Below are 23,431 nucleotides of genomic sequence, written 5' to 3' on the forward strand. Positions count from 1 at the left end.
AGGGTGCAGTGGCTGTGGGGGTGAAGTGCCAGGATGAATTTGAAATGTACACCTCTCAGTTGGTACTTGAGAGTAAATGAATGGGTAAATACTGATAGGGTGAAGGGCTGGAAGAAAGAAAAGGTTTTCCTGGAGGGCAATGGGCTGGTGTAAAGGCTGCAAGTTAGCAGGAATCGGTGATGAGTGATGAGATGGAAGTCCTGAGTTGTACAAGTCAAGTCTATCCAAAATTTTTGCAAAGGGCAATAATACAGAGCCATGGCATGATCATATCATTTTTTTCCACGGGCAAAATCAACACCTACAGCAACTTTGAAATTTTTTTTTTCCACTTAACTATACTATTTCCTTTATTGAATTGTGAATAAATTATTTTGAGCCTTTTTGAAGGCTTTGTTGTCTTTTGTTAATCCATATATCTTCAAATCTCACAACTAGACCCTGTGTGGTATATAAACACAGTTTCCTTCAGGTTATTACATTTTTGAATAAACTTTTAAACTGTAAGGTAGAAGAGATTTCTGATGTCTGTTGAGTACCGGAGAATGTTTTGGTGCTACTTATGAATCTGTAATTTCTCTGAATTGATGCAATTTTTGCTGCCTTTAACAGGATATCTCATGGGAAGGTTTCTGTCAAAATATATTACCATCCAAAACATTTTCAGTATTGCCAGTACAGCTTGCAGAGCTCTTTCAGAAAGTTATAATTAGTCTTCTAGAGTTGCTATTTGCAGGTTACTCCTTTTCAAAGGGCATATTTTACACAATGTTTAGTCCTTTGGGGATAAAAGACTGACAAAGGAGTGACATTCCAATGTAAGACTTCATGTTTGAGAAGTTTAGGTAATTAAGATGAAAATATTCTCTAAAATAGTTATTAAATGGATCCTGCTGTAATAAATAAGCAAAGCACACATTCATACTAAGCAAAACTAGTGAATTTTTTAAAAAATATGAATAGTAGCTAAACTTTTTTTAGATTACTACATGTCAAAGCATTGAAGAAAATGAGTAGTAAGTATTTCTCATTCTGTGGGTAGAACTTAGGTATTTTTATAGAATGCTTAAGCTTTCCTGGCACAATTTGCTCAAGGAATACAACTGATAACCATCATTTGTTTTGATAAAGAGCCTGGGTTTTAAGTTACGTGATTTTTGTCCTTTTTTGATAGATAGGGATTTTTTACATTTATTTGGACTGGTGGGTTTATTTTTAGAGTTGAAAGAAATTAAGAAGAAAGCTTTTATTCACTCATAGCCTTTTGTCCATTGCAGTTAAATAAAAGAGCTGTAGGTCCTCATCTTTCCTGTTGTCTAACATTACTGTTCCTTACACAGAAATATGATGGCCATCTTCCCATAGAAATAAAGGCTGTACCTGAGGGCTCTGTAATTCCAAGAGGAAATGTTCTTTTCACAGTAGAAAACACAGATCCAGAGTGCTACTGGCTCACAAATTGGATTGAGGTAAGGTTTGGAAATTTAACACATTTTTTGTAAGTAAATATTAATGCACTTAAAGCTTGAATCTTGCATTTCTTTACGGGAAATCTCTGGCAACTTTCAGTTTCTATTTTAGTTCTTTTCTGTAGTCATCTTACACAGCCTTTTTCCCCCACCTGGCAAGGGATCATAATAATTTTACAGGAAATTCACAGCAGTACTTTTATCCATAAAAAAGGAGGATGGGGGGAATTGTGTGTCTGTAGTTTGCTACTGATAACTCCTGAGAAGGTCAATGCCTTGCCTACCTTATAAAGGCTAATTACTTAAGCCCTAAAGCAAACTGTTGGAGGCATCAGTGCTTTCTGAGCAGGGAATGAAAATAAATAGACCTTTTTGTGCCTGAATAAATGCCAGCTGGGCACTGTCAAGCTCTAAACAAATATGCAACTAATATGATGGATTTTGTTTTAGACAATTCTTGTGCAGTCATGGTACCCAATCACAGTGGCTACAAACTCTAGAGAGCAGAAAAAGATTTTGGCCAAATATTTGCTGGAAACTTCAGGCAGCTTGGAAGGACTGGAATATAAACTGCATGACTTTGGCTACAGAGGAGTTTCTTCACAAGAGGTGAAACTGCTTGTCTAACAGTTTGAAAAGTCTGATTGTTCCTATCAGAGTTGTAGATGTCTGTTAACCTCTGTGGCCCTGTTCTGCTCTGAAATTGTGAATGCCCAGAGCCCTCTGTTTGAGCTAAGTGTGGAGGGGGAGGTCTGGCATGGGGTGGGTACAATGTCTGAACTGTGAGCACTGGACTGGGAGAGGTTTTCTCTGTATTCCAGTGTAAGTGAATGAAGGGAATACTGGTAAAGTGGGAATTGAGTCAGAGTCTTGCTGTTACAAACTAGTGCTGGGTGGTGACTGGAGGCTTCTGTATTTGGCACAGAAACTGACAGTTGCATCTTCTTCAGACTGCAGGAATAGGAGCTTCAGCTCACTTGGTGAACTTCAAAGGAACAGACACTGTAGCAGGAATTGCATTAATTAAAAAATACTATGGTACAAAAGATCCAGTTCCAGGATACTCTGTTCCAGCTGCTGAACACAGGTAAGATACTAGTCTAAGCCTTTCTAAGAATAGCTTAACAAAATGTAATTCTTTTCTTACCCCTCTTTGTACCCAGAAATGTACACCATACACTATTAGCCATGACTGATCCAGCTGTTGAAGCTGCAGTTCTGTACTGATGCCTCTGTATGTTCTAGGGGCACATAAGTAGCATGCTTGTTCTTAGCTATAAATGTATTTTAAATGTTTTTAACTTTAACCTTTTTATCAGTTCTTTTTAGAATAAGCTTGAAATTTTATGGTCTATAGATATTGAGAATTCACACTATGAAGTTCAAATTTTGTTTTAAATATTATTTGAATATTATATTGTCAATATAAATTGACAAACTCTGTGAGTTACAGTTCTGGACTCTCACTGTTCATGTTCTCCCTCCAGAAGAGGCAGTTGCTTTCAAGCTTCCCATCATTGTAACTTGTAATGGTAAATCCTTGCTATATCACTAAGAATGGTGAATGGAAATTGGTCTCCAACATTTGAGAGAGAGAGAGCTCTTACTTTTTTTCAAATCCATGTCCTGTACAAGGTTGGGAGTGAATGCAAATCCTTGAATTTCAGTTGCATGTCTATGCACTGAAATGAGAATATAAAACAAGGTTGGTTGTGTGTTTCATAGTGAGCACAAAACCCAGTTAAATATTTACTATTAATTTTTAAATAGTTGTTATTCACTTAGGATTGCCAGAAAGGCTTACATTAATAGCCCTTCTAGGGTAGTGATCATCTTTAAAGCAGCGCTGCTTCACAGAACCTTTGTACCATTGCTGTAGTGCCACTCTAGAACTCCTGCCTGACCAATAGATGTGACAGTTTTTGTCTGAAACTTCTGATGAGCAAAACTACTATAAAATTTTTTGTAATGAAAGCAAAAACAAACACATGGAGTCAAGATCAAGTGTGTTTTGCCCAGGATATTAAAGTGGTGGCATTAGAGCAGAGAGCTTAAACTGCCCTACCTAAAGTTTGCACCACCAAATGCAGACTGCAGTCACCCTCTCCAAGTTAATACACAAAAAGGGTCTCATACAAGAGGCCCAAATTTTTACAGAATTGTTTTACTGTTCTACAACCTCCAATACAAGGTGGTGTTGTGAGCATGGTGCTTGCCCTGGCATGTCAGTTGGGCTCTTCTGAGACTGCACCAACCTCTGTGAAATAAAGTTTGTTTGTCTCCCTGCTGCTAAGATCTGAGACTTGGCCACACAGCAGATAATGCTGCAATTTTAAGGTAAAAATTCAGTGCCCACTGACTCTTATCTTGTGCATGAGAGCATTTTTAGGTCTTTGCACACAAGTTACTAAAGTCAGCTGGTCTGAGCAGCTCCTGCAGATCAACTGCATTCAGTAATTTACTACTGCTCTCAGCAGCTCTGGTTTATGTGCTCTCCTGTGGCCTTGTACCAAGGGTAATGTTCTGAGGTTCCTCTAGAGGACTGTTTGTATAAGTGAGAATATTTGTTTTATATCACTATTAAAAAAGAAAATAAATTCTGTTGTTTTCTTTAGATTTTTCTAACACATGGTGAGGTGCTTCATTCTGAACTTTCCATTTTGTAGCATGAAGTTGTCAGAGCAGATGTTCTGTTCTTGCATCTGTAGTTCCCTAACTGTCTGAATTGTCTGTTTATTTACTATATAGTGTATTTATAATCCATGCAACACAGAGCTGATAAGCACATAGTTTCTGCTGTTGTGTAGTCATACTGCTTATCATTGCCTTGAACTGATGCTGGTAGGAAATACAGAATGACATGTAAATGCAATTCTAATGTGAATTTTTCAATTACCTTTGCAGTACCATAACAGCTTGGGGGAAAGATCATGAAAAAGATGCTTTTGAACACATAGTAACACAGTTTTCTTCAGTGCCTGTATCTGTGGTTAGTGACAGCTATGACATTTACAATGCTTGTGAAAAAATATGGGGTGATGACCTAAGGCATATAATTGAAGCCCGAAGTCCAGAGGCACCACTTATTATTAGACCAGATTCTGGGAATCCCCTTGACACTGTTCTAAAGGTAATCCTTTCTTGAAGCCATTTCTATACAAGATTGGGAGGGCAGTTGTTTGGTTTTTTGGTAATGACTGGCTAACAAACATACAAGGCTCTAACTTGGTATGCATTGTATATATTTGATACTGGCTGATTGGGACCTATGAAAAATGTAAATGTTTACTTCACCTCAGTGTATATATATGGAAACTCTTTTGCAGTCCAAATAGTTTCATATTTTTCATCAATCCCATTCTTGCATGTGATTCTTGAAGCTTTTGCAAGTTACCAGTTTTGCTGATGTAGGGATGTTGGAATGCTTTTATAAAGAGAAACTTTTATCACTTAACAAATGCAATGAGAAACCACTTCAGTGCTAGTAAATGCCAGGCCAATAACAATTCTTACCTACTAAGTTTAGGTCTCTTGGCATCCCATGTTAATGTAATTCACTATTTTGTGCTATAAATACATGTGTAGCCCTCTTCTCTCCTTAATAAGATGTGCATTTATGTCAGTGGCACTGACTCCACATTGAAAAATGCTTCTTGCTGTATTGCTCTTTAGAAAGCATAATGATTGTTTGAGTTTCATAATAAAAGCTGTTGATACCTCTGAATTTGAGTAACTGTCAGCACTGTCCAAGTCAGAAGGTTGGGGCAATGTTAGTTACATTGGTACTCTATCAAATTAGATCTATACAGATTTAACACTTCTTTTTTCCTTTGGGATAAGTGACATATCACAAATAGGAGCTCTGAATCATCTTTGTCAGAGCTGATAAGAAAATCTCCTAGCTCAAGTGTTTCATTTTAAATATTTGTGGCTTACAAAATAGTAAAAAAACAGAAAGCCTCATCCACCATCTTAAGGGAGGTCAAAAGAAGATCAGACTCTTCAGCTGACACATTTAATAACAACAAGTCACATCAAGCAAAGGGAGAAAGGGTGGAAGCATGGTTCTGATTAGCTCTTGGGTGCAACTTCTTAACGATCAAATTGTCTGTGACTGCTTTAAGGGCTTCCTCCACAATGGCTCGCATGCTTTTTTTGTGTGTGGATAGATTTAGAGCATGTTTATGTGGGTATATTTATGGACTTATTTTAATTTTTTAGCAAAAGCATGACTCAATTGTGGAAATTGTTTCTTTTTTGGAATGGCAGGTTTTTATTTTAATTTTGAACTATCTTCTTTCCACTTTTCAATAGGTCTTGGAGATCTTGGGGAAGAGGTTTCCCATTACAGAGAATTCAAAAGGCTATAAGTTGTTGCCGCCGTATCTCAGAGTTATTCAAGGGGATGGTGTGGATATCAACACATTGCAAGAGGTAGGAGATCCTGTTCATGTGTCAGGGTGACACTGATAAGGTTGATATTTAGTCTGGACTCTGTTACAACTAGTCAGATGTTGCAGCAGAGACTGCTGACCCCACCCCTGCCCTTCATTCCAGACACTGGCAGTGATATCATAATGCATAAAACAAATTCATTAACACTCCACAGGAAATTATTAAGATGCATAAAAAACCCTAAAAGGCATTTTCTAATCCCCCTGTTGTAAACCTTCTCTTTCCACTGTCTCTCCTTTTGTTTGCTTTCATCATGCTTGTCAAGTCTCATTGAGATCAGAATGTGGCAGTGTTTGGTCATTTCATTGATGTCTAAGGCACATTGCATGATCACTGTGCTGCAGCAGTAATTAACTGCTTTGGCTCATTAGTTATGTACCAGCTGAAGTCTGCTTGTCCTCACATATTGAAGGTGTAGTTTTGAAGGAGACTTTTTAAAACCTAGGGTAAGGAAAGCAAGTTCCTTGATTGAGCAACTAGTGGACTAAGGATTAGTTGAAAAGCCTGGAAATATGTGTAAAAGATTAGGCTATAGTCTGAGTCAAAATTGTAATTTTACTGAGACATGAATTTAGTAAATTCTAGATTCTTGAAATAAGTAATAAATTCACCACTATTGACTAGAGGTAGATACCAGGTAATACAATATGGCTATAAAGGTATAGACTGCATTAGCTACAGATGACAAAGGGCATGTAAGAGGAAGAGGATTTGATTTTGTCTGGTTTGTCCTGAGTCTTTCATCTTCAGCTGTATTAGAATTCAAACCCAGAAATAAGTGGAATTAAGTTAAGATTAATTTTACTTGAATTTATTGACACTTGTCTTAGCTTTCCAGACTGACACATCTTTAGGTTCTTCTCAACAAAGCTGACTTTTGCTGCTTCTCAAAATTATGAGCAAGGGAGGTATCAGTTTGGGTTTTAGTTAGTCTGAAGTTATCTGCATGTCTAATGTGGGCACATAATGTGAACCTCAATGACAGAACTGAGATTTGTCACTCAGATCCCTAGAGAGCAGTTAATACTGAGATTGTAATCTGATAGACCAACTGGAGTGCAGTCATGCTCTGCAGGTTTTTTTCCCCCTCCAATGGCCTTGAAAGTAAATTCTGTTCTATTTTTTTGTCCCATGTGGCTTTTTGAGAATGTACAACTATGCTAATATGCTTGACATAACACAAGCATGAGAGGTTAATAGCTGGAAACAGAGTGTAATCATTAGATAGCAGGGGAAGACACTCTGTCAAAGAGAGCAAAACCCACACGGAAGAAAAACATTTCTGCTTGTTCTGACCAGTGATCTAACAGGGCTCATGGCTGTGTTAGGCAAGTATGTTATGGCTGAGATTTTCATGACTTGTGAGAGGACAGAAACTGGACTCTTCTTTCTTGTAAGGAACTCTGGTTGCTTTTTCTAAGTTATACTGGACAAAATTCAAGGATGTCATATGGCATCAGTTCTAATTAAATATTAAAGCAAGTATTTAAAAATCTTGGCATTACAATGAAAAATGCTCTGCTCTCCAAGTTCTAAATACAGCAGTAAAACAATTGCAACAGCTAATGAGAGAGAATGGGAGGCAGAATAAGCAATCCTTTGTTCAGGTGATCTGCAGGTTGATATATTTTCTTTATGAAGCTGTAATTGATTATGAAACACCTACCTGTAACATGCAATAAAAGAGAGCAGAAGATCCAGTTCCCCAAGACATACAGAGCAGACAGATCACTGCTACCCAGTGATATCTTCTCATTTCTTCCTGACTCAAATCTTGCTGTGCCTCATGTCATTGAACCACTAGTCATTAAAACACTTTAGACCCCCACATGTAGCAGCAAACCAGCTCAGCCAAAAGGGGATCACTTTTGTGGTTTAGTGAATTAATTGTACTCCAGAAAGGGGCTAATACTTACCAGCACTATACAGAAGAAAACAAACTTGTTTTGAGCTGGGAGAAATGGGCAGGGAGGAAAGTGTCATTTTTCATTTGACAGCAGCAAATTAGGTTGGAGCAAAATTACCATGATTTTGCAACCTAATTTTAGTTTTATTTAAATATCGTGAATCTCTTCATCCTTTTATGTCAGCAAAGCCCAGGTTTTACCATGCTGACTTTTAGAAGATTGTATAATAGCATAACATTTAAAAAAAATCCCTAAAACAACCCACCAAAACCAAACCAACACTGAGGTATAATTCATTCTTTTCCAAAAGGAGCTTACATGAACAAATACAAATGTATCACTGTGGCCATCTTTTTTCCCCCCTCTTGTAGCCTGTGCAAGATTTTTATTCCAAGTATTCTGCATCAGCTTTCAATTCTAGGCATGATTTATTGCTACAGATCAGATGAAATGTAATGGGTACAGTAGGAAAGTCAAAAATGGGTAATGACCAATAGTCTGATTTAGCTATCCAAGTAGCTGAAACAATAATATAGAAAACAACTCAGAGTATAAACTGGATTTTAAAATTCTTTGTTTTAATAGGGGATGCTGGTAGAACAGGTAAGGAAACTTTTTTGACTTACTTTGCATTTTCACTTTTAAAAATCATTCCAATCTGCTAACTCCACACTTTCAAAGGATTTTCTTTGAACATTCAATTTCCAGATGTCTTTAAATTTTTATACAAAATTAATCCTCTAATCTGGAGTCACAGTTCATGTATTAATCATGCTCATAATGGTCAGAGGAAGCTGGTGAAAACCTTGACACCTGAATTGTTCTCCTTGTATAGGTGTGAAAGTATGAAGCAAAAAATTCTTCTGTATCGTTTTCCTTTGGGGGAACCTTCAGTTGTTTCAGATCTCTCTCTTTTCTTCTTCCCTACTACTACTGCTGTTTGCCATCTCTTCTCCATACCTAAAGTAATGATAATATCTGGGCCTTGGCTGTGGGTCACTGGTACAGTCAGAGCTGTCTTTCAGCTTAGATTGATCTTTGTCTGGTGAGGAGGGGAAGGGAAATCCAGACTAAGTAAGGAAGTCCCTTGAGAGAGTGGAAAGCTAGAAGCCAGTTCTTCACCCAGAGTAAGTGAGGAGTTGTGCCTGTAGCATGAGGTGAACAAACCATCTGTAAATGAGAGCAGGAACAGGAGCTGCAAGGGGGTTCACATTTCTTCTCACCCAGGCACGAGGGTTAAGCAGCCATGGCCCAGCTCTGCTGTTCTTGCACTAACATCTGTTAACCTGCAGGTATCAATTAACATGAAGCCTCAGCACCACGTGCCTTGGTGTAGGATGTTGTTTATACAGGTAGTTGTTATCTTGCAGGTGTGTTCAAGTGAGCTCAGTGTCATTTCTGCCCTTTGCAACAATGAGGTGGGCAGAACACACTGGCTCAGGCTTGGCCAGCAGCTCACATAGCTTCAGGCTTGCTCAGGGTCCAGACAAAACCACGTGGAGTTTACCTGTATTTACTCTTTAAAAGACAGCACAGATGAGTAGAGTCTATATCCAGGCCCAGTTAAATCTCATTTCTTATGGCTCCACTGGGCATTGTTCTCAAGAAGGTATACAGAATACCATTTCTTAGCCTTCCTTTGTCAGCTTTAGTTACTTTGAGGTGTTTAAAGGAGAATTTAATTAATTTCAATTGTTTATCTTCCCTGAGTGCCTCTTTTAACTGCTTCCAGGAGAGTCTAATTACCTGAAAATAAATATAACTTGTGCTGTTGTTCACTGAGAGTGTATGATGTTTACTGCTAAAATCCACAGGACTGTCATGTATTTAGGAGGGCATTTGTTCAGGATACAAAGCTTTCAAAGGGTTCTCTTAAGTAGAAGTCATGGTGATAGAGCTTGAGATGAATTTTGCTTGACTTGCCAGGTGAGGCTGAGTAAGTTGGTACCATTGGAATGATGGAAACTCACTGATAAGATTTCTCCTCGGGAAATCTGTGACAGGAGTGTAGTGGGAAGGTGTTGCCAGCATGTCCTGGGAAGGTGATGGCTCTGCTGTCCACGTGTCCTGTTGAGTGGCCTCTGTCAGGCATTCAGACTGAGAGTGTCTGTGAAGACAGTCTGCATGTGACTAAGTGCATAAACAAAATACTAGTGTGCTCTTTTGTTTACATTACCAGTTTGTTACAGTCTGAAACTGGCATTGTGTTTTCCATTTTTTTCTCCCCTCTTATGAGCCTTAGCTGTCCCTTTAAAAAGCAGCTTGACATCAGTAGCTCCTGAAATAGTCCTGTTCAGTGTTACTCTGGCATTTCTTCTTTATGCAGGACACTAAGATTGCCCAAAATATTACCAGATTTCTGACTATGCTGATTTTTGAAACTCTGCATTTTTCCCCATAGATTGTTTTTCCATTCTGCTTCTCATCTTCCTGTTTTTCTGGATGGATGGTACTTTGCTGTCTCACCCACTCTGGTTTTCTCACCTACTTTTGATAGTAAAATGTTAGGAGAAGAGAGTTTGAACTCCTGTTCTGGTGCTATAACCATCATTTCAGGCTGTCATAAGAGTAACAGGTCAGGGAAACAAATCTTGGCCCTTTATGAGCATGACTAAATGAGCACCCATTACTCCAGGCTAGAGGATGTCACATTTGTCAGGGTAGAATCAGGGTGGAGGGAAATGGTTCGGTAACTTTTACCTCCACTCTTGATAGAGTGCAGTTCACATTGATCTGTACCTGCTGGAGAAGGTGGCAAAGCAAACTCTGTGAGCAGTTTTATATATTTTCATTTCCCATCTTTTTCTAGAGTAAGATCAGCAAGTTCAATGAGATTTTCAAGAGAATTGCTCTGTTCAAGTCATTGATCAGAGAGGGGAATAACGTTCTGGAATTGAGCGGAATGGCTGCATTGTCTCAGGATACAGGCTCTGCTTCCAGGTCTTTCCATAATTCTGAGGAATTGGAAGGCTCTGAAATACTCCCATGAAGTCTTTTATTTTCTTTAGAGCTCTGTTTTTCTGGGCATTGCATCACTGTGCCACCTTAGTTTGGGAAGAATATGTGCTGGCCTGGTAATTGTGCTACAGCAAAAGCTTTCCAGTTCCACACTGGAGCTGTAAATAAAAATGCAAACGGTGTCCCAAGTATTGACCAAATTATTACATACATCTCCTGGAAACTGAATGTTAGTTGGCTTAATTGTCTGTAAAAGCATCTTGCTTAAGTAGTATATTTTTATGGGAAAATGGCATGGCCTAAAAGTATACTCCATCATAATTTTCTTTTTTTTATTAGATTGTGGAAGGAATGAAGAAGAATAAATGGAGTATTGAGAATATTGCCTTTGGATCTGGTGGAGCTTTGTTGCAGAAACTAACCAGAGACCTCTTAAACTGTTCCTTCAAATGTAGTTACGTGGTGACCAACGGCCTTGGGGTATGTCTGTGCACAACTTCTACCCCTCTGCTTTCTGGAGAGGCCTCCCCATTTGAAATCCTGTTTGACATTTCCTGTTAGGTTACCAGTATCTGCATTAGGTCCCACAAAGCCCTTTCCTCCTAAAAAAATCCTCTTCATTTTAGATAAATGTCTTCAAAGATCCTGTAGCCGATCCCAACAAAAGGTCAAAGAAAGGACGGCTGTCGTTGCATAGGACGCCTGCTGGGGAGTATGTGACACTGGAGGAGGGCAAGGGAGATCTTGAAGAGTATGGACAGGTATGAATTTTCAACATCTATTGCATCATTCTTCATGCAAAAATAGACTGAGAAAAAGCAGGTTAAACTTAATTTCAGAATTTATTTCTGATCTGTCATTTTGTTCAATTCCCATTTTATTACCTCAAAAATGACCTCAGTAGCAAATTTGGTAACAGCAGAATGTTAGAATGACAGTAGAATGCAGGCTTTACAATTACAGATATTTGTCTTTTTTTTTGTCTTCAGAAACATGAGACCATTACCACTTTTCCTCAAAACTAAAGTCTCAGTGGTGCAGAATATGTACTGGCCAGGTAGTTTTGTTTGGCCAGTGTTGCACAATTTGAGTAGTGACCCTTGGTGGAGGTGGAACAGCTGTAACTGCTTTAGCAAGGGTGTGACTTTAGTTACAGCCAAACTAAAATGTGTGTCTACTTCCCCACTGAGGTGTTTTTTTTTTTTAGCTCCTTTAGGAGTTAATGCTCTTTACACAGTAATTCCACAGTTTTTAAAGATTCAGGAATTCAGTTTCCCTGTGAATTCTTTACAATTGTAAAATGGAATGCTGTTTCCATGAAATAAGCACAAACTTTATGCCAATCTCAGGCTTTCAATTTGATATGTCTTGTGTTTCAGTTTCCAACAATGAATCATTAAACTGCATATTGAGTCTCTTCCCAGGCTAAGAGGACTGAAAATAAGTTGTCAAATTGCACTTCTGCTTTTAGAAGTTGAAAGTTTTCTGGTATACAGAAGCTGGTTTTGTGCTACTAGGCAGAGGATACTTATCAGGCACACTGCTTTACATAACTGTAAGCCTAAAACTTACATCTCTGAGAAATTTCAAGATTAAAAAACCTGATTTACACACACTAAAGATATTATGCTCTGGACACGAAGATATTATATATATTTGTAACTTTTCTATGCACATATTCCTGTACATATGTTAATTATGAACATTCATATATATGTAGAGAGGAAAGGACCTAAGATGAGAAATCTCTTCAACACAAACTGCAAGACTTTGGCTCTGAAATTAGGCAATATGTTTTCCCTTCATTTTTGACAGGTCAAATTATTCATTAAAATGTTTTGGTCCCAGGAAATTAGAGAGGGTCATTGGTGTGGTACCAGTTCTGGGGCTCACTGGAAAAGACAGGGAAATGTCCCCTTTCTGTGGGCCCATTTCTCTAAAGCCACACGTCCTTGCAGTAGGTCACCAAGTGCAGGGACTGCTCAGTGTTGCTGCTGTGCTGACTTTTGTTGCCAGCTGTGCTTGTTGCCCTTCCAGTGTGTGCTGTGCGCAAGCCTGTCCTGATACACTGTTTTACAAAATACATGAATAAAAGGCACAGTGAAGAAGGATTTTTTTTTCCTAGAGGGAAAAATACTTCATTTAAACCTCTATAATTGAATTGTATTTGGTTGTTTGTCATCTTTCTTACAAACTGCCCTAGCAAGGTGTATTTGGTGTGTATTTTGCTTTGGCCAGGTGTCGATACCACACTCAAGGGACTAGGGAGCACAAAGCTGCTGTCTGTGCACAGGATGACCCAAACCCTTTCTTCTGTGTAACCATTAGTGAAAGGTGTCAGAAAAAGCTGTAAAGATTCAGTATCTTGACAGACTAAAGTTCCAGCCTTATCAGGTTGGGTTTGTGTGCTTGCTTTGGAGTTTGTGTAACCTGTGTTTGCCAAATCACTCTTGCTAAAACAGTGGTGTTTCTTGCAGGACCTGCTTCACACTGTATTTAAGAATGGAAAGGTAACAAAGTCATATTCATTTGATGAAGTCAGACAGAATGCCAGGCTGAAGAACAGTGAATTACAAACAGCATCTCACTGAGTTCCATTCCATGTCTGTGTATGTGTGTGTAACTAGTTCGTACTGCATAGCTACTGGTTTATTGTACAGATTTGTGTGTTTGTGTTTTATGACATTGTAGCCAAATTATTTGTTGGTTTATGGACATACTGCCCTATCTTTTGCCAGTCTTTAGAAGATGAAATCAGGAAATGGTACTTACCTTGTAAAACATATTTAATGCTGAAGTGTGCTTTTTAGGGCCCTTTGCCAGTAGTGATTCAATCTGGTATTGATCTTTTCACAAATGAGACAGAGCTGCGAAACTTTTTTATATATAACAGAATATCACAAAATGGATTTACATAAAATTATCATGATTGCTTTATGTTTATATTTAACTTGTATTTTTGTACAAACAAGATTGTGTAAAATATATTTAAAGTTTCAATAATTAAGTCTTTCCAACTTTTCATAATTTTTATGAGCACAGACTTTCAAGAAAATATTCAGTGGGGGGGGGAATCCATTGCCTTTTGTCCATTAATCAGCAAATAAAACATGGCCTTAAAAGTTTGTTGTGACATTGTTCCATTTGACAACTAAATCAGGACTCGTATCTCCTTAAGATCCCATAGAGTTGCTGACCTCACCATTTCTTGTAGTTGTCTGTATTAGTAAATCTGCATTAAACAAAATTACTGTTCTTTCTAGAAGGTTTAGGTATTACTGACCTTGCTGGCACAGTAAGGTATGTAAGTGAAATGCCAAATTTGAAAGGATTCTCTACTGCAACTTAACTTGCCAAGTCTATCCCACTTGGTATATGCACCTCAATATTTTAAGAGTAAAGTTTTTAAGAGATCTCCTCTTCCACTATAGAATATATGTGTAAAATACTGAGATACGGAAGCGGTGTATTTTAAAGTAATTACACTTCTGGGTTTATTTTTCATATACTGTAAGTGACATGAATTTAAAGCAAAATACTGGACTGGGTAGTGCACTTTTTTACTTTTTTGTATTTTTTTCATTGATTTGCCTTTTGTCAGACTGGATGTTAAATTGTAAAAATGTTTAACTATTTTTGTTAACAACTTTAATAAAACTATGCTAGCCAAACTCCTACATGAATGGCAGACCTGTTTCCCCTCCTCACCCCATGTGTTTGGGGTGAGGAGGGGCTTTTATTTTGCAGAGGGTAACTGTAAAACAATGTGTTTGAGAGATACTTTTGAACTGTCTGCACTTGATTGTATTTGCTCTCTGCATATGCTTGATATAAGTATCTGCTGGAAAATGAAACTGTTGAGGATTTTATTTGAGAAGCTATGTAGTAACCTCTGAAATATTTGATAGTACTGTAGGATGGCTCTCACTAGAAAAGTACCTCCCTTACTTAAAGACAAAAAAACAACAGCAAAAGCAAACAGTTCCTGTTCTGCTGGTGATCAGCTATCAGCCAATTGCTTAATATACTGATGTAATTAATGCTTCTAATTAGTAGATGATGTTACTGGAAAATGTTAAGGCCTAAGATAATTTAAGCCTACAAAATTTTATAAAACATGCTTTTAAAGGAAGATTGAAAAGCCATACTTCATTGTTCTTACTCTCTCACCAAAAAGGGCCACATCAAGGCATCCGTAATATTTCCAGGGTTTGTGGTTAAGATGTTTATGCCCAGTCTCAATAGTTCTTGTTAATAAAAACCTGTTTTTCACTTGTAGTGTATGTAATTATACATTTAAGTGATGTATTGTTTCAAGAATAGTGTTTTAGTAAAACTAAATGCTGACCTGTCACACTGAGGAACTGCCTTCCCTTAGCTATTAATTATATTGTTTGGTTTTGGCCCGGAAAGATTTTGAATCTGGCCTTAGGATCAGTAGCAGGTAAATAGTACAGAGCCTATTTCACTCCTCCATATGTGTACTAGGGAATTTTATGATGTATGGTTTAAAAAACAATAAAGTAAATGCTGCTTTCATTCTGTACCAATAAAAATTTTGATAACTATTGACTACCCATAACTGATATTTTTGTACTTGAGAACTGAGGATATACTGTGGAAGCACTGTTTTCATGTGTACCATGAAATACATTATAATTGTTCAGTATTGTCTAAAACTTTTCAGCTTATTAGTTGGAAACTCAAAGCAAATTCTCTACTTGTGCATGTCACTTTCAGAAAGTTGTAATGTCACTCATTTTATTTTAAATGTTAATAACTTTAAAGGGGGGAAAAAAGAAAAACACCTGGTGCTATTCAGACCTGAACACTTGTTGCTTTGTGTTTGGTAGTTTGACATTCTGGGCATCAAGGAGTTGACAGAAATTACTGCAGTGCTTGAACCATACAATATCCTAATTCTTCCACATGAAAGCAAACAGCATGTTTGTTTGCTTTAAATTACTAGATTTGTAGTCATTGATATATTTTAATTATCCTCATTTCATAATATAATACAGTATTTGTATTTAAAAATAGGAATTGGGAATTTTGTGTTTAATACTCTGATTTGTAACCATATTTAGCGTAAGAAATGGATTTTGTAAGACTATTTTTTTTCTTCAGCTGCATGATTATAAAAAAAAAGATACTTTTTTGGTACTTTGAAAGATCTGAGGAGAGAACAGAAGAGTACTTAACTGTTTGGTTTGCCAAAATCAAAACAAAGCTTAAACAGTTCTTTTCTTATAGGTTTTTACATTCCTTCTTGTTTAGTGAAGAATAAGGATTCCTCACTTAAATCCTCTGTTAAAGTAATTTTAATGTACTTGGCATCAAATACCAGTATGTAATACACATGGAAATAAAGTTTAGTTCTGGCAGTGAAAATCATAGCCATCTGACTGTGTCTTAAAGTTCTGATGTTGGGCATCAGTGATGTCATGCTGTGCTCTTTGTTGCCAAACCCAGGCCAGAGCAGGGCTGTGCTGGCGTTGCATTTCTTTAAGGAGAGCTGCTCAGCTGCCTCACAGACAGCTGGGCTTACTTTTACAGCCAGCTCAGCTCTAGAGAAGAGAAAGCAAACTGAGCTCTTTTTTTCTTGTTTGGTGTGTGTGTGTGTGTGTGTGGTTTTGGGGATTTGGTTTGCAAAACAGGTGAAGAGGATGAAGCTGTTGGTGCCATTGGAATTTTGTGTGAGTGCTGCATTTTTGTGTTGATCTGCATATCTGGTCAAGTGTGTTTGCATATGTGCAAGCTCTTTTTTTCTTGTTTGGTGTGTGTGTGTGTGTGTGTGGTTGGGTTTAGTTTGGTTTGTGGGGTCGCCCCCCCCCCTTTTTTTTTTTTTGTGTGTGTGACTACATCTGTGCTTCATCATTTTGTCTGTGTTGAAAAGTAAAGCACTGGACTCTGAATTTGATATAAGAGATTATCCTCTATATTTGACATAATCCTTTCTCAAAGTTTCATTATTTCAACTTTAAAATCACTAGAATGCTTGTCTGAAGGCAAATTAACCATCAGTGTTGCATCCTTCAGTTTGCTGCAGTACTGTCAAAAATAATGTCAGCTCTGTAGCAGAGTGTCCTTTGGACAGGATTTTTGTAATTAGAAGTTACACTTTAACTCCTGCATGACTTCAAGTTGCACCAGGAATGGTGCCAGCAGGGATGTGTCTGTATGGGTGGATAAAGCACCTCCTGTGATGCTATCCCCATTTGTTGCTGCTCCCTTCAGCTCTTGCTGTGCTGCAGAAAGGGGCTCTTATAGCCCACAATAATGCTTGAATTTAAAGGTTCTGTTCCATGATTTACAGAGAGCACACACAGCCCAAGTGCCAGGACTCCTGCCTGCTTTCTATGGAGTTAAAAAGCCCAGGAGCTCCAGCACTGCCAATTTCCCCACTCCTGTCAGCCTTTGTGCAAGTCAAGTCACTCACCAGCCCTGAGCAGGTGGTGATGGCTCCAGGTCAGCTGCAGGAAATTGGCAGGGAAATTCCAGGCCTTGGCCTGTGCAGAAGGCAGGGGATTCACAGGAAGAGCCTTATTTATGTCCTCCAATCCTACTGTAACAATTAAAATTATAACTGAGCTGAGCTGCTTGAGGCAGGGGCTGTGAGGCTGCATTGGTGTGATGGTAATTGCATCTCTGCCTGAGAGTTCCATCAGATTTGTAAACATCTGAGTGAGAGATCATCGTCTTAAACCTGATGAATGTGGCCTTATGTGGAGAACCACATGCCTTCTAAATTACCAGGTGATAAGGAAATAATGAGATTAAAGATGCTTTGTAAAGTCATGCCTACTAAATCCCAGTTGCTAACCATGGATGTTATATTCTTGAGGGGGTTTTCCTGTTTTACTAGCAGCACAGCTGATCTTGGTAATGATTTTAAAACACCCTTCACAGAAAGACAGTTGGTTTTAATTAATCAAAAAAGCACTTAGCAGTAGATAATTTCCAAAAAGTATTTTGCTGTGGCACCATATTTTGTTGAATGGTACCCTGATGTCTGGTGCAATACAATCCAGAGCAATCCAGAAGATACAGGAGAGAATCAGCAGGATTCTTCTCAAGTAACGTATTTTGTTTAATATAATTTTCTTGCTAATCTTTGCATGAGTACTCCTAATTGCTTTTTGAACAGAATTTCTAGAATTTTCAAGTTATGGTGATGTTTCCTGGCATCAGAATGGCAATCTTCTGGCTGGAGCAGAGGTCTTCTAAGGACAGATAAGGAGCTATCGTCCCCCTAGCAAGGTTTTTACTTCCCTCTTACACAACTCTTCTCAGTTCAAGGGCAAATTTATTGTTTGTTTTCCATTGAGGAAAAAAAAATAACAGTAAATTTGGGTTGTATAAGCTCTTTTTTTTCCCCAGCAATTTAGTTTACATAGAAATCAATCCAAGATATTTCACAGGGTCACTAATCACTAGATCAATTTACATGAGCATGATCTAATTTTTAGTATATGTGTTTATGCTTCATTGATAACTTGTTAGATCTTAGGATCTGATTCCTGGTAGTTGATCCAATGCTCATGTCAAGTAATCATACTGCATATAGCCAGGTAATTATAAATTGCTGAAAATGGCTTCAGCATCTTCATATAATTACAGTGCTTAAGAAATTCAAGTGGGTAGATAATGGATGCATGGAAGGTTCTGAGGGCTGGACATTTTTACTTTTTTGTCATTAATTTTGGTTATTAATGTAGCTATTTAAAGCTTCCACATCATCTCTGCTAGGAAACTTGTTTTATAATGTCTGAGTACTCATCATCAAAATATTTCTATAAGTAGTGCACATGTCAAACAAACTGCATGGACTCTGAATCTTATCTCTTGTAAGGTAAAGGGAAGAGCTTCAGCCTCATGCTTAATTCCCTTTCCTGCAAACAGGAGAAGAAATGAGCTGTTTTCTTCAGGCTTTGGGACATGCTTTCCTCAGCTTCCTGGTAAAGAACAAGGCTGGTGTGCTCTTCCCTTTCAAGGAAGTTTTCTCTGTTCCAAAAGATGCCACCCTATTTTAAGCATAAGGAATTGCAGCTCGTTGTTGGATGTGTCAGAAGGATGACATAGCCCAGCAATTTAAGAGGATAATCTCTGGTTGAGATGGCTTTGGGTAGAGATATGTCTGTAAGTCACAGAAAGGTCAGTCAGAGCATGACAACTAATCTCCCTCTGGTGGGGGTGCCTCCCTGCCCTTTCTGTCTCAGCTGAGCAGGTTCAAGTCTATCCTGTAATCTGCTGTGAAAACATTGAGTCTGTTCAACCAAAACAAAGTGTTGCCAGGCCCCTGTGATTACAAAGCAGTGGTCTGTTCATGCGCCCCAGTCTAACCTTAATCCATTTTTCAAGCCTTGTATCTTGCATCTACTTAGACCAAATGCCAGTGACAAACTTCATAAAGCTCCTGTTCCTCCCCCACACTGTGGGTTTTGCAGCCTCACCTCCAGTGCTGCTGCTTGAAGACCATTATTTGTTTTTATTGCTACTGTAAATCTCCAGAAGATAACAAGAATTATTTCACCTCTGTACAAGGTTTTGCAATCATTACACCTTCAAATAAAAGCAAATAGATTCATGCATTAAGATCACAGAGAGGTGACCCTTTGTTACCTTTTGTGTCCAAGTTGTGACCATGAAAATGTTAACAGACATGAATCCAGCAAAAATAAGGATATGTTCTCCTGAAAACTGGTTTCCATGTAAAAGCCCTATACTGAAACATACATTTAGAACTTTTATAGTCATTAGTGAAGCACTGCTGAATATTCAGGCATTTGAGCTTGGGTTCTGCAGGTGCTTCTTGACAGTTCCATGTGGGTTACCCACAGGTAATCCCATCAGACAGGCGCTGCGCTGGCACATGGAGTAGCAAGATAAAGTTCTTGAGTTCATGGAGACCACAATCCTGGGTCTTGTGTCTGCTGGGAAAGTCTAACACTACATGAAATAACCTGTCCCACTGCCATCCTGACCACCAAAGGTGGGTTTGCTGAGCCTAATTCAGCTCCAGCTCTGGTTACAGCTGTGCAGACTATTCCCATAGATCTTTTCCTTGGAGAGAGCATACATGGTTAATCCCTGGTCTGTCTTTCACAGCGGATCTTTTCCTTGGAGAGAGGTTAATCCCTGGTCTGTCTTTCACAGCCCATTGTGGATTAGGCAAGACCTGGGAAGAGTTTCAGTCATTTCTTCTCTGTTACAACAGAGTCCTGCCCAAAGGCATTTTGAGACAAGAACCCATACGGTTATTGGATTTGTGGTGTGCTGTAACCCAGCACGAGACAAGGGAGTGACTTTGGGGCTGGTGGTATGATTGTAAATAATAATTCCTCCCCAAGTCCATTGATTAGACACAAGGGCTGTCACTGGTTGCTATAACATCACAGCAGAGACAAGGCAATTGAGGCAAGTCAGCTAAGGCCTCTGGTTCTTTCCCAAAGGCTTTCTCTATCCACTGCTCTCTTAAAACACATGGAATTTGGGGAGTACCACTGCCATCAATCACCCATGTGTAATTTTCCTACAATGGCATAAATCTCTGTGTCACACTCTGTTCTTGCCTGGCATTTGAATTGCCAGGGTTTGGTTTGGCTTGGCTTGGCTTTAGTGCTTCTGCACTCTGTACTGACATTTTTATTAAGCTATTTTTTATAACACCAGGACTTTCTATTTGAGAGGTAGTAGATGAATCATAGCACGTCACTTTATGCAAGGTTAGGATTATTTTCTCCTGTGCACATTGGTTTATGCCAAACTTCATGTCCTATTATAATTTGCATTCACAGTGTTTCATAAAGTCCTTTTGCAATTCTTCACAATCAGCTCCCACCTTTATTACCCATGCATGACTCAGCACCTCCAGCAAGCTGTCACCTCCTTACCCACCCTTCTCTACATTGTTTAACATGATAAGCAGCAGGAGCTCCAGCACAGATCACCAAGTGGAGTTTCACTCTCTGAGAAAGCTGAGTAACTTCCTATTATTTTCTTTGATCAATGTTGTGTACATGTAAGGACCTGTCCTCATGTCTCAGAATTTCTTAGCTTCCTTGAAAACTTTGTTATAAATCTTGTTGAATGCCTTTTTAAAATTAAAGTAGGTTATATCCACACACTTACTGACTCCTTCAAAGGACTTCAAAGAAGGTAACTTTCTCTTGCATTTATCAATCAGAATCTCCCTCAGGAGCTTAAATTCATTCTTTCTACTGTAATTCCTCCCTTAGTCTTACTGTGCCTTTGTCCACAAGATCGAAAGTCTTTTGAAAAATTGGAAAATCCAACTCCAGACAACTCAGGGAATTTTGTGAAATGGATTCTTGTTCTCATGCTGTCTTTGTCCTTTTGCAGTACAGTGCTTGATGGTGAATGGCACAAGATTCTGCAGTGGGGGACCTTGGGATAAGAAAAGCAGTGAGCCATTGGGACAAATCTGTTCTTCAGGTTTGGGACAAATCTGTTCTTCAGGTTTGAATTAAAGAGGGACAATTATCAAGGAACAGACGAATTTATGGGAGGCTTCACCTGGTGATGCTTCTCAGGGACTTGGATGAGCACGAAAGCTGGACACAGAAACAGAGAGAGCCCCTCCAAGCACTGTGGGCTAGAGGCAGAGATAACCTAGTTTGCACAGTGCTTATCCTTGGACTCTAAAAAAATTCTGTTCAGCAAAACACTCAGGATTAAACCAGATTCCAGAATACTTTTGAGTGAAGAGCCATTTTTTTGAAAACTACAGGCGTCATCTTCATGTCCCAAAAAGATAGATGTATAAACCTGGTCACCTCTATACTTGAAACAAGGATGTATTGGAAGCAGTAGTTCCAATGTGGGTGCCTTTATCATGTTTGTTGAGCATCAAGTGATATTTTATATAATAATCATTGTATAGGGATCACACACACATACGTACATATGTACAGTTTCTACACACAAAGATGCAAATCTATCTATATATGAATAGACAGATGTTTACAGATGTGTATATATTCTAACTATAGAAGGAAACGTCCATAAATAGTAAGGACATTCTATTTGTGATTGTTCATGGACTATGATCTTTCATACACTCTGTGTACCTGGATCATACTTGCTCTGTTCTTTCTGATAACTTCATTTTATACATCAAAGGGTTGTGTAAGCAGCCTTTTCAGCCACCAGCTGACTGGCAGCTTAAGCTGAAATGATAATCTATGGTTACTCCCAACTCTGGCTCTGAATTGCTTCTTGCCAAGACACTGCATGTCTGTCTCTGGGGTTGTGTAAGTTGGTATTTGGGTACCTGCCAGTGGATGTCATGGGGCTGTGATCAGGCAAGTCAGGTTTGCATAACAATAACCTGTCTTTGCTCCTCTTTATTACCCCTGACTTTATCAATGAAAGGTTCATGTCATTGTCTAGGTCACCACTGAGCAAATGAATTGTGGCAAAGAGATCCCAGTCCTGTGGCATCACTGCTAAATGTGGTCCTGCTCATTGGTGACCTGCAATGATCAATATTCTGACATCAATGAAAGAACCAGTTTTTAATCTGCATAGTTAATTACCTGGCAGTTATATATTATTTGAGTTTTCAAAACCAAATGCAGCGTTGTACTAATGCCTTGGAGGAATTAACATTGCATTATGATGGTTTTCTTTATTCAAGAGCCCTGGAAAAATGAAATAACAAAAGGAAAAACACCAGCCCAATTTCATTCCCTTTTTACTACCAGCTAGCAAAATGCTCTGAATTGCAATGTTAAGGACAATCTTCCTTCTCTGCTTGGGATCTCCTTCTCCTTTCAGCTTTGAGCAGGACCTGCTGCTGGCCAAATCCTTGTTTCTAATGATGAAAAGTAATGTCTTTGGGTAAAGAATGTGTTGAGAATATTTGGCTGCAGAAAACACAGCCCCAGAGGAGAAGTGGGATCTATACATTGGCTAGGTAAAGTCACAGGAGAAGCAGGGTGACCTGGGGACAGCCCAGGCCTGTTTTGCCAGCCATCCCCGGACACTGAGCCGCTCCAGCCAGGCCCTGACAGCCCATGGTGGCTCAACAAACCTCTCTGGGAGAGGAGCCTGTGCAGCTTTAGAGCAGCTCAAATGCAAACATGGGCTGTATTTAGGGATTATCCATAGTGCATCAGAACAATGCACCACAATACACCTCCCAGGGCCTGCCCTGGTTCCCTGCCTGGTTCCTCCAGCCCTGCTCACTTGCTCAGAATCAGGAGTGTTCATTTTCTGCAGAAATACTCAGATACCCACTGCAGCCTCCATGAGCAGCCTCCTGGGGCCTCTGAGATCCATGGGGTAACAAAGAGCTCTGCCTGGGGAGGTGTCCACCTGTGCAGGACAGGCACAAAGCAAAGCAAGCTTGTGCAGCTATAGGGAGCCAGCTCTGGGAATGCCAGATTCCTCTGTGTGCATCCAAGAAAAGCCAGAGGGATGAGCAGTGCTTTGTGTGTCCTGTTAAGCTTTCCTGTACAGCTTTCACTGGTGACCTATCAGCTCCTAAAATCTTGGCTATAACATACTGAAATACACTTTGGCTTTGCTGTCACACCTGTCCGAGGGAAGGGAAGGGAAGGGAAGGGAAGGGAAGGGAAGGGAAGGGAAGGGAAGGGAAGGGAAGGGAAGGGGAGGGAA

General features: G+C 39.0%; 1 protein-coding gene across 1 annotated transcript in view; it reads left to right on the forward strand.

The window, feature by feature from the left end:
- NAMPT (nicotinamide phosphoribosyltransferase) overlaps nucleotides 1–16,185 on the forward strand; it is a 22,924-nt gene extending 6,739 nt beyond the window's left edge. Inside the window, exons 4-11 of the mRNA XM_031059032.1 lie at nucleotides 1,341–1,469; nucleotides 1,920–2,078; nucleotides 2,420–2,556; nucleotides 4,374–4,599; nucleotides 5,784–5,903; nucleotides 11,129–11,269; nucleotides 11,416–11,550; nucleotides 13,267–16,185. Coding sequence (XP_030914892.1) covers nucleotides 1,341–1,469; nucleotides 1,920–2,078; nucleotides 2,420–2,556; nucleotides 4,374–4,599; nucleotides 5,784–5,903; nucleotides 11,129–11,269; nucleotides 11,416–11,550; nucleotides 13,267–13,380 — 1,161 coding nt within the window. The 3' untranslated portion in view covers nucleotides 13,381–16,185. The remainder of the gene's footprint in view (nucleotides 1–1,340; nucleotides 1,470–1,919; nucleotides 2,079–2,419; nucleotides 2,557–4,373; nucleotides 4,600–5,783; nucleotides 5,904–11,128; nucleotides 11,270–11,415; nucleotides 11,551–13,266) is intronic.
- The last annotated feature ends 7,246 nt before the right edge of the window (nucleotides 16,186–23,431 follow it).

This window comes from Geospiza fortis, unplaced genomic scaffold (assembly GCF_000277835.1).
Source record: "Geospiza fortis unplaced genomic scaffold, GeoFor_1.0 scaffold424, whole genome shotgun sequence".
In the NCBI taxonomy this organism is placed as follows: domain Eukaryota; kingdom Metazoa; phylum Chordata; class Aves; order Passeriformes; family Thraupidae; genus Geospiza; species Geospiza fortis.